At 37.7% G+C, this 18,608-nt stretch overlaps 1 protein-coding gene across 2 annotated transcripts in view; it reads right to left on the bottom strand.

Moving 5' to 3' along the window:
* LOC111508868 (uncharacterized) overlaps positions 1–18,608 on the bottom strand; it is a 162,987-nt gene that overhangs the window by 49,150 nt on the left and 95,229 nt on the right. For both annotated transcript variants that reach the window (XM_074184531.1, XM_074184532.1), the window contains exon 3: positions 7,196–7,348. In XM_074184531.1, the coding sequence (XP_074040632.1) occupies positions 7,196–7,348 (153 nt within the window). The remainder of the gene's footprint in view (positions 1–7,195; positions 7,349–18,608) is intronic.

Here is an 18,608-nt window from a genome sequence, read left to right as displayed (position 1 = left end):
CCTCATGATAAATATATTCCCCCAAGAAAAGCTCTGAAGTGTGGAAGAATCCAGGACGAATGACGGCATATTTTAAGTCGACCGTTGCCATCGCGTCTGCGGTTGACTATGATGTAATAAAACCTGCCTAGGTGTTGTCCGAAAATCCTCCGACAACCTGTCACTTTTATCATCGCGACATAAAAGTGCGCTAGATTCCATCTCAACCGCTGGCTGAGAAGCCTCCTTTGTTGTTCTGAAAATGTTTTTTCTCCACCGCGACTTGATTTTTAGGAGGAAAATTTATTTTCCGCGACTTCAAACTAGAGGGTCGATTCACGACATGGTTAGTCCAACCATTGATTGTAAAATTGAGCGACGATGTATGATTTTGACAAGCAGCACCGATTCGCACAAACATTTGGAATTAGATTCTACTCCAAAGTTGGGTACCTTTATCCTAGGGGTGGATGCCGCCCATTATCGAAGGTGGAATGTGTTTCATTGGAAGTAGCTAAGGAGATAGATAAACTGATTTTTATCAACTTGTTATATAGTTTTTATATAAAATGAATTAGTATATATTATACTAAAATAAAAAACAAGCTTCAATTGAAAATTGTACTTTTGATGCACTGTTTGCACAAATTGAACAATTGATGAGAAATGAAAATTTCTCATCAACCAAGTTACTTCACGACTTTTCGATTGTTAGTCTTCGTCTTTGGGTGACGACTGGTCTTATTTCTCCAAGAGATGACTATTTATAGGTCATTTGAGTGCTTCCACCTATCCCCTCTTCCCTCTTACCGCTTTGCCGGTTTAGTGCATTGCTGAGCACAAGAAACACACACAGCGAGGAGAAACCAGCAAATCTGGAAATGCAGAGTATGTTTGAACTCATCAACATAATACAAGTGATCCCAAGCTGGGATCATCCACAGGGAGGAACCCTGGTTCAGGAGGAAATTCAAAGAGGCTGCATATATGTTGTCCAACAACGCATTTAACCAAGCTAGCGTAGAAATACGCAACATATAGAAACCCATAATTGAGCGGAAAACGACCAACTCCCGCGAAACGGTCAGCTCGCGCTAAACCAGGAAGAGGGGATAAGTGAAAGCACTCGAATGACCTACAAATAGTCATCTCTCGGAAAAATGAGTAAGATCATCCATGATTTGCATCATATTTCCAATATTAGAGTTGCGATTGAGACGTTGATATGAGAGCATTGACGAGAAAGTAGTGACAGTTCACAGCGGTATAAACCGCTATCCACTAAAGTATTTAGGTTGATACGCGATACAATCTTACAGATGGAGGAAATCTTGAAAAATATTCAAACTTGCGGAAAGAAATACTCGAGAGATGCAATACTTGCATTAATAGATGCGATATTAGATCGGTATGATATTGACAGTATAGAACGGGCAAGATCATACAAATACTTCGAAAAAGTAATGGAATTAAACCTCAGAAATCGCAATCCAAAGTAATACCAACTCTTTGAGGAATTGCCAAAAAACGACATTCTCTCGGACGAAGAAGGAACTCAAGAGGAAAAAACCTCTCAAAAACGAGCAGCCACGCCGAAGCTCCCCGGCGAGAAGCCAAAAAACACGGCCAAAAAAGAAACCAAAAAGTTCCGAGACTGACCGGACTAACAAACAAAAGACCCCTGACATCACACCCGGTACGTCACAGCAACCGGGTGACTTGGCGGAAGACCCCAGACAAAAGTCTGCTCATGTAGCTCAGGTAGGCCAGACGGATAACACCCGAACAAAAGAAGACCCTCCTATACCCGAACAAATGGATTTAGGCGACGACCCCAAGGTAGAGGATGCTCCGGCAACTCACCAAGGCGAAATAAAGAAATAAGCTAACAGACCTCCACCAATAACTATTCGTGCTAAAGAAAAGTGGAAGCAGTTCAATACGATCGCAGCCGCGCAAAACAAAACAATTTTGAAAGCGGTAAACACTACCGACGGGATCAAGGTTCATCTGAAAACCTCTGATGAATACAGAAAAATAACGCGAATCCTGGATCGCGAAAAAATCTCGTATGACACCTATACGGTACAAGCAGATAAATCATTAAGAGTAGTTTTCCGGAGAGTCCCGGAATCCTTCGAAATAGAAGACATCACGACATAATTGCAAGAGAAGGCTTTGAAATCCTTTCCATCCCGTTCCTGTTAGTCCTGGCTCCCAGAAGCCAAGCCAACATTTAAGAAGTAAAGGAAATTCAAAGCGTGCGCGTGAGCACCGAAACTCAACGTCCCAGAAACAGAGGTCAGAAGTTCGGGCACACACAGCGGAACTGCAAAGCAGTCCCAGCCTGTATAAAGTGTGCCGGACGATACCTAACAAGCGAGTGCAAGAGAACGAAAAACTCGCCCGTGTGATGCGTCAATTGCAAGGGCGAGCATCCAACTAGCTCCTACGGGTGCCCAGAACGCCCCGAGACCAATAAAAAAGGCCTCAGATGGGCCAAATGACGGACGACAGCTCCCAAATCCGAAGACTGCCAGAAAAAAACACAGTCAGAAGTCTCTTATGCGAGGGCCGCATCTCCAACAGAGAACTCCTGCAACTCTCCCGATGGTCTGCCAATGGCCCTAGGGCAGTTGCAGGAGATTCTTACGAAATTCCCGGTTCTGCAAACTATGCTTGCCGGTATGACAAAAAAAACAGAAGAACGCTGCCACTTCTGCAACAGGGCTACAAGCCGTAAGAAGACGACAGAGGCTCACCACTGTCGCCCTATCACATAATAAAAAACAGACATAAATTTCAATTAGCTGGAAGGATAAGGGACCCGTGGCCCAACATCTGAATGACACAAGACAACGAACAGAAATAAGTTCAGTCATCACGAGATGACGATTGTGTATACTAACAATCGAATCGTCGTGAAGTAACTTGGCTTTAAATCATTTAATTGTTCAATTTTAAATTGTTACTTGTATTTTATTTCATTGAAATTCCATTTCAGGGTATTTTGATTTTATTGATTCTTTCAATATCGAAGTGGAGTAGGACAAATAAAGCATTTTTAACACCGTGACATGTAGATACAAATGTAATCTCGCTCCGACGAAATTTTTCCAAAATCTATCGGTTACCCGGTCGTTATGGCACCTAAATTCCAGTGTTGTTATTTTCATCGTTCCTTCCCTGGAATTATTTCGTCATATAAAACGTCGAGGGCGTCTCGTGGCTCGTGTGGATCGACCCTAACGTATACCTTCGAGCATTCCTTTTGAGGCTTGCTTTCTCCTGATAATATTATGAACTCTGAAACGACGAGAGGACTAATATAATACATTCAGAGATATTATAAAGCCGGAAATGTTATTGCAGGTGCAGCATAGCGAACAAACCTATGAGAAAGCTTCCTGAATGCATTTAGAAATGAAGGAATGAAATTTTGTACAGTTATCGTGATTTACATTTTGAGATGGTTTCGGTAAAGGGACGACAATTTTACGGTCACTGAAAGAAATAGAATCATTCTGAGCATAAAAGATTCGAAATCACTTTTATTTTGGTAGTTTATCTCTCACAGCGGTGGGTGTTCACTTCCACCAAAAACATTTCCAAGACATATTTGGAGTTAATGTTTGTTTTCCAGTTCTGGATACGATGAATAAATACTTTTGACTGTAGTTGTATGACCTTATTTTGGTGATATAAAAATCACATATTTTGCGTAACATGGCTGAATTGATTATGATGATTACTTCATATGATAGAAAAAACTAATACAATGTGATAGAAAATGAACGATATGTCGCATTAGAAATTGGTTTATAGCAAATCACAATAGCAATAAAAGTTTTTCATTTTTATCATTTGAGAGGTTGGTAGTTTAGTCAACAAACCAATCACGGCAATTTTGATTTTTCTATATATCTCAAAAACGCCTATCAACAGTCGCGATCTGAAATTGTACTTTCAAATAGGAAACAGATGAACGATTGTTCACAATGCAGGCACCTACACAGAAGTCGAAAAAGGAACCAATCCACTCTGTCCAAATTTTTGGCAGAAAAAAAAACGGCTACCGTAGTTGCACAATGCAAAAAGAGGAAGAAAAACCTTGTTGAGTTTTGAGTGAAAGTGTTGGTGGAATTTTGAACCACCTACCAAGGCTATACTATAAAAATAAAAAATTTATTTTACTAGCATGACTGGCTCAATAACTCAATATTTTTTACTGCATGAGTGTCTCTATTTTTACTATTTCCAGCACAATTTATGATTTTTTTTACTGAAGCTTGGAATTGAGAATACGAATATATTCAGGGTTTATTTGCGTATTTTATATTTTCGCAAGAAATGAATAAACTTTGTAATCTCAAATAGAAGAGCTGTATAAGTGACCAAACTTGTGGAGTATTTTTTTACCAAATATTTGATTTTATCAGTTTCTATGCCAATTGATCAGCAAGAGCGTTTCAGGAAACACATTATTCCTCATTAATTTTCCTAGGAATCTAACTTCATGTGATTTCGTCAAATACATTCATATCAACCGAAAAATAAATGTCATATCCCAGCTCTCAGATAGGATTGTTATATGTTAATGATTCAGAAATAATACCAAATCAGCTTCATTTGTCTAATTTGACAATACATCAGTTCGTCATATTGAATGATGATGATGGGATTTTTCTTTAAAGATGTTGTTCATTAGATTTAAGAAAATTCAGTGGTATTGGAAACAATTAGAGGTGATTTTGTTCATATAAAATTTAATGTCTAGTGAAAATATCAAATATTATTTTCATCACAAAAATGCCCACCATGTTCATCTGGAAGTAATTCAGCGATGTTGCTTTCTCAAAAATATAAAAAGTTTCGGGGAGAATGAAACCACTTTTGGAAATCAGCAATACAAAAATGGAATGGACATGTAACTTAAACCAAAAATAGTGTTGTAAACCATGCCCTAAGGAAAGTAACGCCGGCCGCCACTGGTAGCCATGAACCAATTGTGATGTAGCAAAGAGCGCGGTCAGTTCTACCGACATTTCGAGGATATTCTACCGACTTCGATGGAATTCCGGCGAATTTTCTACCGCTTTCGATTACGGCCACGGGCATATCAAGACAGTCGAGTGGAAGTTACAGTGCGGAACGCGAAGCGCTCTAGTACGGCGATAGACATTCGATTACTAGTTGAAGTTTCAGTTGTTTTAGGATTGTTGTATTTAATGTGAAATATAGTTGAGTTTGATTATTCTTCAGTGTAGTCAATTATTGATAAACCCACGGGGACAAACGTACCAATAACAAAAAGTAAGATCACCATTGAATAGTTGATCTTTGACATCGATCGTCAAATGAGAAATCGCTTTGTGCTTTTTTCTGCAGCTTGTATGTCATGTCGGTCACTAGATGATGTTACGCCAATATGGCATCATGATTGCAATGCTTTTGGGCTATTTTATCATCAGATATGATTTTATTTTCTTTTTTATCATCTGATATGGCCCAATTTCGGTTAGGAATTTCAGTTCGATAATAAATGTCAATGCGTTTTGGAACATCAAATCACCTGATGTATTATATTTCCAAAAATAGTTCATCACAATTCTAAGGAACCAGAGTAGATCATTACTCGAGACCTATCTTTATTTCAACCTAATTCATTCGAAAGGAAAACTCGTTTCCATTGCAGAGATTAAAGCATCTCTTGAAACAATCTCAATTCCGTTTTGTCGTATTCTTCTTTTCCAATTGTTGACCCTGTTATGAATCATTGTTAACTTTGTTCCGGCTGAGTTTCGCAAAGAAAGCAAGTTCTAGAGGACTGAAATGAGCACTGTTTGATTAATTTCTTCTATTGTTTAGGAATTATGGGTCATATACTGAATTATAATCTCCACGGTGGGATATACTCCAAGAAGTTGGTATAACTGGTTAGAGTATTTTCATATTAATCTCTGAGTGAAATATTAGAAAACTCCAGTTGAAAAAACATATATGGGCATTTTTTATAGAATACATATAAACTATTTTCGGAATTGTATGTGCAAGTTTTAAAAAATAAGTCGAAAATATTTTAAATACTAATACAAATAATTATCAATGACAATACAATCAGCCTAAGATATGGTACACTTTCTTTCTGAAGTGACAAACTGAATTGAATATTCTCTGAAAAAAAAAAATTTCGATCACTGAATTATTTCAAAGACCGCCGTAAAGTTAAGAATTTTTGTGTCTGAGGGGCAGAAATACTTACTTTTTTGAACAAGTCACTTTCCTGTGAAGCTTATCACAGTCCTTCATTGACCTCTCCAGAGATGTCTTCGGGTAGGTGATATCACCCGAAGACGATTGTGGATACTAACAATCGAAACGTCTTGAAGTAACTCAGCTTGGAATTGTTAATTTTTGATTTTCATCTCGTTTTCATAGTTGATTTTTTTATTTTTTATTGTTACTTGTATTCAATTTCATTTTAATTTCAGTTTTTTGCTTGATATAATTGTTATTTTTCAGCTTATTTCTTAATTTTTCATAGATTCTTCCAGGAATTTCAAATCAATTTATATCATACTAGTACTATGTTGCTGTATCGCTGCTGTTTCAATGTTTTGACAGAATCAGAATCAACGAACTTAGGCGTGCGCAGCGTTATAGAACAGTGCTTTCAAAAAATTGTTCTACAGCGCCATCTAGTGGCGAGTTACAGAAAAATGTATCGCCTAAAAACCTTCTCTATGGAAAATTACTCATACATGTCAAGTTTCATCACGATCTGTTGAGCGATGTAGAAGTTTATCACTTACCAACCAACCAACCAACAAACATCCATTTCTATATACTAGATTAGACAAAGTAAGTCCGAACTAATACAATGTAGAACAAGGTATTCTGTGTTGCGATTTCGTCAATTTTATTTATTCGCAATTGAATGATCCTCGCTCGCAACAAAAGAAAGGTCATTCCATAGCTATGCATAGCTATTCGCAAGGCTTCGTTATTATTTTCGTTTGGTACAAAAATGAAGTTTCACATCTCCCATAAAGATATATCTGAAACTGTTGTCGTTTCCTAGCTTGAGTCTTATTTCGTATATCTGGTGACGTCATCTCTCTTTTGCCATCATAATAAGCCCATTGAATGAAACTCGTTATTTTCATCCTAACATAGATGTGAAATGGATATATACATCACACATACTCATACTCACCCAATATTCCCAGTCTGAAGTTGATTGTGACAACAATGACCTGGCCATATGCAGCGAGGACACTTCCATCGTACGGGTTTCCTGAATTCCACTCGAAAGACTCGCCGTGAATGAAGACCATAACAGGATATCTTCTTGAATTGGTGATATTGCCTGAAAAAAAAAGATGCATTCTCATTATTGAAGGTACTGATTTATTTACTTGAGAAACAAGATATAGGCCTATTTTTTTTTCCTTTTTTTTCTGATTGATTCGGCCGTTACTTGATGAAGATCCATAGTAATTTCAAAAACTAAACCTAACGATTTGATTTTCACAAACTTTATTTGAAAAATATATCAAACATGTTTCGCTAAAACATGAGCATTTTCAAGTGATTTATACATATATATACCTATATACGTATAAATCACTTGAAAAAGCTAATGTTGTAGCGAAACATGTTGTAATATATTTTTCAAATAAAATTTGTGAAGATCAAATCGTCAGGTGCAGTTTTTGAAAAAAAAATATAGGCTTCAGTTTTGAATATAATTGAAATGACAATTATAGAGAGAAGGACAAATGAAATGGAATCACTGCAAATTGCCTTTTTGTTCCTTCAAACTCCCTTTCAACGACTCTCAGAGAGAAATAAAAACTTCCGAAATAAGTACTTTACCCAATACTATTCACGAAGCACGTTTGACTAACCAAGTTGGCGTCTAAAGAGTTCTTTTTAACTTTTTTCCAACGCGCATCTAGAAGAATATTGCAGTGCTGATGATTGGAAAAAATATTGGTTTAGAATTTATTGTGTGCTAGTTTGAGTTCCAGCCTTGCTCTTAGATAAAAATTTGTTTGCTCAATATCTCAATCCACACTAACCTCACCAATAATTAATATGTTGTTCACCAACCATAATTTTTTTAAATATTTTATTTGTACTTATAATGCACTGTTTGGAACCTTTGGTGTAGTAATGAATATTACTGGAGTTTTTCCCCACACCAAATCGTTATTTTTAACACTTTGACACGTGTTTCGATCACCAAGTGATCATCTTCAAAGGGGAAGATTAAAACTGTTTCAATCTTCCTCTTTGAAGATGATCACTTGGTGATCGAAACACGTGTCGAAGTGTTAAAGATAAGGATTTGGTGTTGGGAAAAAACTCCAGTAATATTCATATTTCATTTGTATTTTATCATTACTAGAGGGGACATCGCGACCCATGTAAGGACACAGTATCTCAATGTGGACATTTTTGGGCTTCCACCAGATCGTTTATCTTCTTGTTTACCAAGTAAGGTCCTTGCCAGGATCTCTGCAACTCGAGACACAAACCTTTCCGTCCTTGAAGTTAGTAGAGCCACACTGCATCGCCCTGCTTGAAGCTCACTGGCAGCTACTTTCTGTGAAATATTATTTTCATCCTGTCGTTGGAAAGCTGTAATTTTGATGTGTATAAGACTGTGAAGGCCATTCTTGCACTGCCTTGATTACCTCTAGATCTGTTTCAACTCCTCTTGAGGACACACAGTATCCCAAAAAAATCACCTTTTCTGGAAAGAGACAGTTGAGCTGCATATGAGCATTCCGCAGCTTCGTGAACACACTCTTCAAGTTTGACAGATGTTCGTCAAAACTTTTTTCGGTTATCTAGATGGACCAAGCATGTTTTCTAGGTGAGTCTTCTCGAAACCAACTCCATCAAGCGTTCGAATGTTGCAGGTGCAATGCATAATCTGGACTTCGTAAACCCAAACTGGTATAATTCATTGCCGATGAAAAAGGCAGTCTTCTATTTATCCAAGGGGCGAACAACCACCTGGCGATATCAGATTTTGGGGTCTAATGTTGGGAACCATCTGCATCCAGCCAAGATGTTCAGGGTGTCAATTATTCTGGAAAAAAGGTAACTGTCCTCTTTGGTGACATCATTAAGCCTCCTGTAGTCGACGCAGAATCTCGTCGATCCATCTTTCTCAATCACCAACACGAGAGGTGACGACCAGTAGCTGTTTAATTCCTCGATTATTTTCTCCTCCAATATGCCTTTGAAAAAGGGTGCAGCTCCGTCTTGCTTTGCTGAGGGAAGTCGTCTCGGTGGTTGGCGTATGGGTTTGCCATCACCAGTATTGATCCAATATTGAAGTAAATCCTTTCGACCAATGATTTTGTCCTTCAAAAATATAAATTTCTTTTCCTCTAGGAATCTGGTGGCCTGGTATGGTTTTTCTTCAGACAGATGGATCCACGCCTTCTTGAAAGGGTCGATGAGTTCCCTTGGAGGTTGCTGAACCTGGTGGTTCAGCAATTACCGCTTGAATGGTTTTCTCGTTGTTGGGAGAGATTCTAGAATCTTCCAGTATAACCACTTTGGCGCTGTCGTGAAGCGAAGACAGCACGTAAAGCAAAATTGCCTCATTTCCAACCCCTCAATAGTATGTTCCTTATGTTCACACGAATCCGTAGGGGGATATGATATCTGGTCCCAAAACGGATTCGTCGACAATATTGGCCACTGATACCTTAGTTTCTATTTCGCAGTTTCCAAGCGTTAGTCTCATTTCAACTTCTCTATAGACTGTCAATCTACCTCCAGTGACTGTTTCCAGAACCGGTACCATCTATAACTTCTTCAAACTATTTCTTTTGGAAGTGAGGGCTCCCGTTACTGATGTCGTTGCTCCAGAATCGATGGTGAAGAGGCCCTGATGATTTTTCAAAAATTGTCAACAACTAAGCTGTTACTGTTGCGTCCTATCATGGAAATCGAATACCTGGGCGCTTGGGATGTAGCAGCCAATGTACCCTCCTTAGTTTTCTGAGCCACCGACGCTCTAGTTCAGATAATCCCGAACTTTCTTTTGTCGTTGGATGTTAAGTGAGATAGATAGTCCCGTCATAAATGAATTTTCCCTGCCGCAGTTATAACATTCAGGCCATCCTTGGGCGCAATATCATTCAGAAAATATTTCTTTAGAAATTCCTCTAAACCTACCACGAGTCGATCTATTCGTATGTCTTCCTTTTTTTTTGATGACAATCACTGTTGTGGAATTGGCCGCGGTGGTAGTGTGCCCGACTCACGATCGGAAGACCGTGGGTTCGATTCCCGCCTCGACCTGATATTTTTCTCAATAGAATTTATCTGGTTGAAGCTGGAATTATTCTGCAACCGTGTTAGGAATCACACGTTGAAAGGTAAGACCTCGTTAGTCCTTAGCTCGCAGAAGTTTCTCAACTTTAGAGAGTTGTCGTTTGTATGGAGGCGACAGCTGATTAACGAAAAAACAGATTTTTAAACAGAAAACTTTTCGTTGTTGTCGCGGAGCACTTTTGGCAGCTTCAAATTCATAAATGATGGCTTCGTTAAATTTTTTATGACGCGCCATCTTCAGAGACTGCTGCAGCTCCATGTCACGAATCCCGTCGATAAAATTATGGACGCTAATGCAGTGGCTAAAGTTATCATAGTCGGGAACATCGAAGAAAGTTTGGAGATTTGTCCCAATTCTACAGATACTTTCACGGAAAGTGTTCAAGTGAGTTGGCACATTTGATTTCACCAAGAGCGGTACATATCAGAAATACGCGACGGACTGTGGCTGCTCATCGTTTCGAGGTTCAACTCAGTAAACCTCGAACTTCACTGTTTAAAAACTCTTCCATTTTGAGAACTGCGTTTATGTGGAATAATCTTCCTGAGAATGTTTTTCCAAAGGAATATAATCTCCAGGGATTCAAATCCAATGTGAACCGCTACTTTCACACAGGCACCGCTTTAAAAGCGCCATAAGTGCTTGTGGTTTGTTCTTCAAAACAGAATCGATAAAATTTCAGCGACATCGACCAAAAAAGTTGATAAGCAGTAATGGTTATCAGCAATGACTATTCCATTTAAAAAAAACATAATCGATGCTTTTTCAGGGAAAGACTGAAGAAAAAATAAACCAACTATACCTACATAATTTTTATATAGATGTTCAATATTTGACGCAAAACGATCGAATACAAAAACGAAACCAAAATCCCTCACCATTTTTCTTATAAAAGATGATATAAAATGTAATATAATAGAGGCTGCACGGCTACCCGAGCATGGTCTCGTAGGCTTAGGGTCTGGTTGATTAATTCTCATATTTATTGCTCTACCTTTTTATTACCTGGATTATGATTTAATAAAATACGGTTTTTATTTACCATCGTTCGCATTCTGACCGCATCTTACATAATATTTTTGAGAGTAAATAATGCCGTAGTGGGATAATTGTATTCAAAACGGTTGAAACTTTCTATGACTTACATTTTTCATGTTAATTTTTAGAGCTTTCGTGAAAATTGGTGTCGATTTCTCTGTAGACACTTCAGGAATTGTTCAAACCAAAGCTCATCGAATTCAAAATGATTTGTAGACAAAAGGAGATCAGAGATTTCAAAGCTCACAAATTTTTAATAAATGAAACAGGGTTTGAATATATGGTTATTGAAAAACATATTCAGTTTGAACTATAATATATAAGGTTTTGATTGAAAGATAAATTGGCGGATATTTGGTTACTGAACAAGACTGTTCTGGAGGTCCATTGAAGTATTTGCTGAATCCACCAAGTTATGAGTCATAACATATAAAAAACTGTGGGAAATACTCAAATTTTTGTCAGTGGAATTGCCACAAAAGGATAGTTGATCAACATAAGCTACAAACTTGTTTTCAACTTATTTCAAAGAAGAGGTGATTTCTTTTTGGCGTGAAAATAACCGGGTTCAATTCAGTGCTACGAAAACTCAGGCATTGGTTTTCTACAAAATGATAAATGTTCTTTGTTTCGATAAGTTTGTTGGGGGTTGTTGGAGGTATTCAAGTTACTTAGCACATTTGATTCCACCAAGCGATACATATCAGAAATACTCGAGGGATTGTGGTTACTCACAGTTTTAATGTACAACTCGGAATGAATTTCATCTCCAGCGATTCAAAGCCAACGTAAATCACAACTTTCGCACAGACACCGCTCTTAGAACAGTTGGAGGGTTCATCAGTAGCGTGTTGTGAAAATTTCATATTGACGGTTCTGGAATCTATTGAACTTTCGAAGAAAATAATCAAATGTTGATCATCTTTTTTTAAATACATGAATCAAATGAAAAATTCCATCCTCTTGAGGAACGGAGATCATGACTTCCAACAAAAAACTGATACTGCAATCATGGGCAATTTTCGAGTACATATGTGACAGACAGGCAGACAGATAGGTACATATTATATTTGAGTAGGGTTGTGACATTTTGAAAAATCTAAATGAAAATTTTGTAGTAGTTCAGATAACACCGTAGTTCATTTGAATTTTTGAATTGATATTCAATACTATAAAAAACGTGTGCGTTACAGGACGGCCGACAAAAGTGCCAACTCAAACTAATCTTAGTTGAACTATCAAAAATTGAATTTGTTCAACTTGAGATGAGCTTAGTTTTCTACGTATGATTTTTACGTATATTAATATGAGGTTATTTATTGATAAAATATATTATTTCCTTGAGAAAATTGTTACTTTTTTATGAATAAATAATGATATTGATAATGATAATAATACTCTCGAATCTTAAAATCATACCGGCTTTCCGCACTAAGGCAGAAATCTCAGCCGCACAGATGCAGAAGGCTGTCATTCTTGGCTCACTGCGTTTGCTCATGGCACATGATTCTCGGACCCACTGATCACTTACCCCACGGTGTGATGAGTGGTCATTGGTTGATAATGCCAGCGCGCCCTCCCGAATGTATCGGGGCTTCGGGGGATAGGGCCTGAGCAGCGCACAGTATGGTGGAAAAATAATAATAATGATCTTTATTGGGTGAAATACAATATACATTCAAAAGGCGAAGTTCAAAACTGCAGTGTAGAGCACTACAGGTTTGTTCTACCTCTTAACCTCCATTGATGTACATACACAAAATTAGCCACGTTCCACATGATAAAAGAATATTACGTGTCTGCTAGTTAGATTTTTATAATACGTGCTAGTTAAATTTATATCGTACAGTATATGTATATCACATGAAAAGGGTTAAAGGGCACAACAGGATTGAAGGTAATCGCATTGCCGACACTTTAGCCAAGGAAGCAGCTGGACTAAGAATTTTAGGACCCAGTGACACCTACGGCCTGGTGACTTCAACAGTTGCGAAACTAGCTAAACGTCACACCCCTGCTCAATCCCTAAAGACATGGGATGGAATCAAAGGATGCAATATTGCCAGGTTCACCCTGGGCGACCCTAGGAAGCTGGCGCCGACGAAATATCTGGCGATGAGCAGGAAAAATCTACGCTCAACAATAGGATTTCTGACTGGCCACTGTCAAAGAAGGAAACACTTCCATATTGTGGGGCTAGTTGGCACACCTCTATGATGCATGTGCGAACAGGAAGATGAATCAGTCAGAGATGTCCTATGGAAGTGTCCGGAGTTATCGTCAATGAGAGAGTGTGTGTTCAGCGAGTCTTGGTCTACACCTGCCGATATAAAGGAAATATCTCCCAGGGACCTGTTCACCTTCCTGGAAAGGACGAGATGGACGATTATCTACGAGGATAAAGCCTTGGGAGGACGTACAATGGATCACATGTAGCCCAAGTGCTGTAGGCCTACACTCACCCTCCCTTCTCTACAGATTCAGAGATATCTATCGCACACTAAAGCGTCTGTCCGACTAGACAAGGGGAGGTTGCCTTCCGCTGACATATATGCATGAGAGAGGAAAGCCAGGCAGACTGGCGCTGTAACGCTTTAGGTAACGAAGCGATTCACCCTCCTATACGAACATCTACTCTTAGCAAGCCCCTATGTCTCATACTGACCAATTTCCAAAGGAGTTACATCTTTGATATTTGTTCCACTTTTTTTAAGTGATAACTGCTTATGGGAGGACAAACCGCTTTGTAACGTAACGCATCAGTATGTTTGGCTTCTCTTTCTCGTCACTCTAGAGCGACGTAGAAATATCTCGCGTGGGCACGAAACTTCGGTCGGTCAGCCGTGCTGGGGTAATGTTGTGAGCAATATGTGACGTAATCGAAACACGTCGAACTATTGGAGCCAAGTCTAGTAATGAGAATGAAGTTATTATCACCTAGATACGGTGTTCATTCAGTAAATGATGGAAAAAGTAATTTTGTCGATTTTTCTACCCTTTATCACGAGCTGAGGTGCCATCCAAAAAAATTTCACAACTATACTAGAATGAGTTTACACATTCAATTATATTCTAGAGAACAAAAGAAATTTGGAACCTGATATTTTTAGAAACCATGTAATTACGCGGGAAAAACTGTTTTCAATGCTGAAATAAATCGCTGAATGAAAGAAAACTCTCACGGGTGTCCCAAGACAAGTACGTTTTTTTTTCAATTTACAACATACACTGAAATCTCCTATATTGAAATCTCCTGAAAGGTCTCACTTTCCAATCAGTTATTTGAAAAACAACTCAGTTTTCGAATATTTTCCCATTGTTTTAATTCAACCGTTGTTATAAATACGTTCTGAACATATTTGTATATCATGCAATTCAACCCACCACATAAAATTGATAATATATATATATGTGAATGGCGAAAATCAATATTTTCTGTTCGATGGTTCGGTTGGTCATTGCTTGTCAAAACAAAGTCTTCGATGTTTTGATATGAAATCAATACATTCAAATCATGTCGAGGTGGATGCGTGTGATACGTGGAAACGTCCGGTCAAATGAAAAACCTACACTGCAATCTACATGAAGCGTTGATAGGTAGATTGAATCAACATTTTGCTATGTCTCTCGCCAGTATTTCGAAAAGGTTTTACAATAATTCTGAAACCCGTCAATTCAACAGATTTTTATAGGGTGACATATTCTTATGGAGATTTCGTAGGCATTCTCTTAGTTGGGAAATAAAATTCCATCAAAATTTGCTCATGATATTTTACGTGTTATTTGAAAGTGTGGAATAACGAATATTTAATGAATTTCATTTTGAAATGTTTGGAATATTCATCATAAAACAACCATATCAAATCAGCAACAAAGTTCAAAAGTATTCGAAACTTTGCAGGATGTTAATCACTTCAGCTTAACGAAATATGCAATGCCGCATGAGAAATTTTTGCAAAAGTACGTAAATGAGTAAAGTTTATTCGAGTAAAATGTGTGCAAGCCTATATTTTTCGAAATTTCCCTAATCAAATGTAACAATTGTGTATAATAAATTGACCTCGAGTAACATATCACGAGTATATTCGAAATTGTTTGCCTGAAAGTAAAACTTTGATCGAGTCAAAATTCAGAACAGTATTCTGGTGGAATATTTTTCGAAATATTCGAGTTTAATTGCTTGGCATAACTGGCAATGTATATCTATATCAAGCATTGAAGGAAACAATCAGTATGAAACAACTTATAACGAATTCACTATAGTTTTCTTTATATTTCCTCTGTAATTACCTTTGATTCATTTTGGTTCTCTGTGAAATTATCTGAGTGGCTATCCCATGGAAAGGAAAGTAATATTTCATTTCAAAATCTATATTTCAGATTATTGTTACAATACCTTTCCGAATGAAATATCATAGCAGACATTTCAAGGTCTTAAGTTGCATTTTTCATTAAGAGTTTCCAGAAATTTTTTCTCAGTTCCTCTCAACATCTTACTTATATATGGGGTAACGATTTCTCATTGTTGGCGTTTCGATTTGTATTTCTAGGGATTATTTTTCAAAAATATTTACTCTTATCTCTATCATGAATCAAACTTCAGAAGTCAAATGATATCTCTTCATTAAAATAATTGACTCAATTTTTTAACACCACCTAGACAATTATTCCACAAATTAGCAATATTGAACAATCAACAGTATAATCCACAGACTAGTGATCGATTCTTAATCTTATGCAAATTTTTGAACTGAATTCAATGGAAGAGAAGATCTGATAGTCTTTGCTGTTATTACATAACTACTATTGTAGGAGTGGTTGGGAATTATAAGGAATTTATCAATGACCTTTCATAGTGAAAATGTTACAGTGAATTCCATTAGTGAGCTTTGACATAAAACTTCGTGAATTATCAGCCACAACCGTTCGAAATTTTCAGAAAGATGAAATAACGTACGTTTCAGGTGAGAATAGGTCCTCCCATATATACTTGCTGGTCACGATTTTGCTTTTTCACAAGTCTCATTGAACTATTTCTCATTTCTTTCGAACTATTCCTTGGCTCATTAGGTACAGCTTATGTGCCAAGAATTACAGTCGATACACAGTTCAAGCACCACAGGAAAATCATTGAGGCGATCTGAGAGCGGTGCCTGTGCGGAAATAGCAATTCACATTGGATTCTAATCGCTGAAGATTGAATCCATTTTGGAAAACTTTCTCATTGAGTTTATTCCACATGAGCCAGTTCTCCGAACGAAATAGTTTTTGAACAGTGAAGTTCGAAGTAATATGAGTTGAATCTCAAAGCGATGAGCCACCACAATCCACAACGTATTTTCGATATGATATTTACTAATCTCCAACCTTTTTTTCGATGTTCCAGACTAACAATGTTGCAAGTGATGCTCTCGTTTCCAGTCAGGTGGATGGCTCATTTCCGGATAGAATCCATCACCTTCAGGGTATGCTCAGAGGCAGAGAACAATACTCCAACGAAGGTCTAATCTGAACTTCATAAAGCATCAAAAGTTGCTGAGGTGGGTACTGTTTTCTGCTTCGAAACAGTATTCCAAGCTTTTGAGCAGCAGTCTTTGCAATTCCAGCGACATGATTGCCATGACATATTGATGTCAAATTAAACCTCCAACAAACTTATGGAAGCAGAAAGCGCAATTTGCAAAGTTCTGCTGCCGGTGAAGATGTGCATCCGAAGCTGATGTCCTGGAATCCAAATGTAATGACGAGAAAAGTGTGCTGTCGTTAGCAAAGCAATATATTGAATTCTTGTTTTTCTCCAATTAGTCGTTGATATGCAATAAAAAGAGGGTTGAAGGCAATATGGATCCCTGGGGAACACCAGTGTTTATGGTAAAAATATTCAAAAGTTATTTATCAACGGCCACGCTCTTTCAGGAAGATGGAGATCCATGCACAAAAATGATTCGACAAGCCATAGCATCGAAGTTTGGCCAGGAAACCGTCATGCCACATACAGTCAAAAGCCTTAGAGATATCAAACGCAACAGCTTTTGACTTTCCATGTTTCTCGATTGCGTTATTCCAAATAAGGTTGACATACATATTGATGATCGCCCAAGATCCTGGAATCCTTCCAAATATTTGAGGATATGGAGGTTTACGGCTTTCTCCATGATTTTTCATGATTATGATAGCAAAGCGACTGGTCTGTAGTTATTTGGAAGATGTTTGTTGCTGTTTTTGGGAATAGGCTGAACGCGAGCAATCTTTTAACAAGAAGAAAAAATCATTAGTGGTCAACGTTCTATAAAATAATTTGGGAACTCCATAACCAACACAAAATAAATTCATTTTACGTCTAGATACAAGTGAAAACGAAAGAGTGTCCACATGCACATGTTCAATTTGAAGCTGTTCACCTATGAAAAACTCCTGAATATTTTCACGGATCGGCAAAAACATCTGGTTCAACCGAGCGAAATGGCATTCCACCCCATTCTGGAACGAATATGGAACCGAAAAGCCTGCGAAGATATTTTCAATAATCAGAAACATTTTCTAGTCGAATAACTCCCATACAAACTATTTCGCCCCTCGTTCCAGATTTCGTCTCCTGATAATACGGATTGGCTGCCCGCCAGCTATTATTGGGGCATCTGATCAGATATTTCCCTCTACTAAGTCTTTCACAAAATAATGTACAAGAAATAAACCTAAATAGGGTCAGAAAGTAGAAATCTTTGCCTGAAGATTTCGTTGCTTTGGTATTTAGTTAGGCTTCCGGAACAGAGAGGGCAGAGCGAAGTAGTATTTCTGCTCCGAATCTGGAAAAATCGTTAGTGAGGTGCACATATTTCCAGTTGTCTGTATTATGGTAACATCAACTCTTCGATGTGATAATCATGGATTTCAATCATTCATCAATTTAAAATATCATTCAAGTTCACCAGGTTATACAGAATTTTAATTTATAATAAATCATTTCAGTGTATTGATCCATGAAGTTTCGTAATTTTTTTGAATAATTTGTTCTCAAACGACTTCATTTTCATAAATATGTAAGCTGTTCACTCATGATGATACCCTTGATAACAGACGAGTAGCACGGCTAATGAACATATATCCCTACTTTTTTCTGACAACCGTGAAGAAGATTTTCGTCTTTTCTCAGAGGGCGTACTTCTGGAAATATTTAGGCTAGAACTTCTACCCTCTAGAGTGTTCCAGGACAGTTATATGTTGTGGT

The sequence above is a fragment of the Leptinotarsa decemlineata genome, unplaced genomic scaffold, assembly GCF_025532065.1.
Source record: "Leptinotarsa decemlineata unplaced genomic scaffold, Ldec_3_MD MMD2_tig00026354_RagTag_RagTag, whole genome shotgun sequence".
Taxonomy (NCBI): domain Eukaryota; kingdom Metazoa; phylum Arthropoda; class Insecta; order Coleoptera; family Chrysomelidae; genus Leptinotarsa; species Leptinotarsa decemlineata.
Note: the sequence above shows the minus strand (reverse complement) of the source record. Positions and strands in the feature narration are given on the sequence as shown.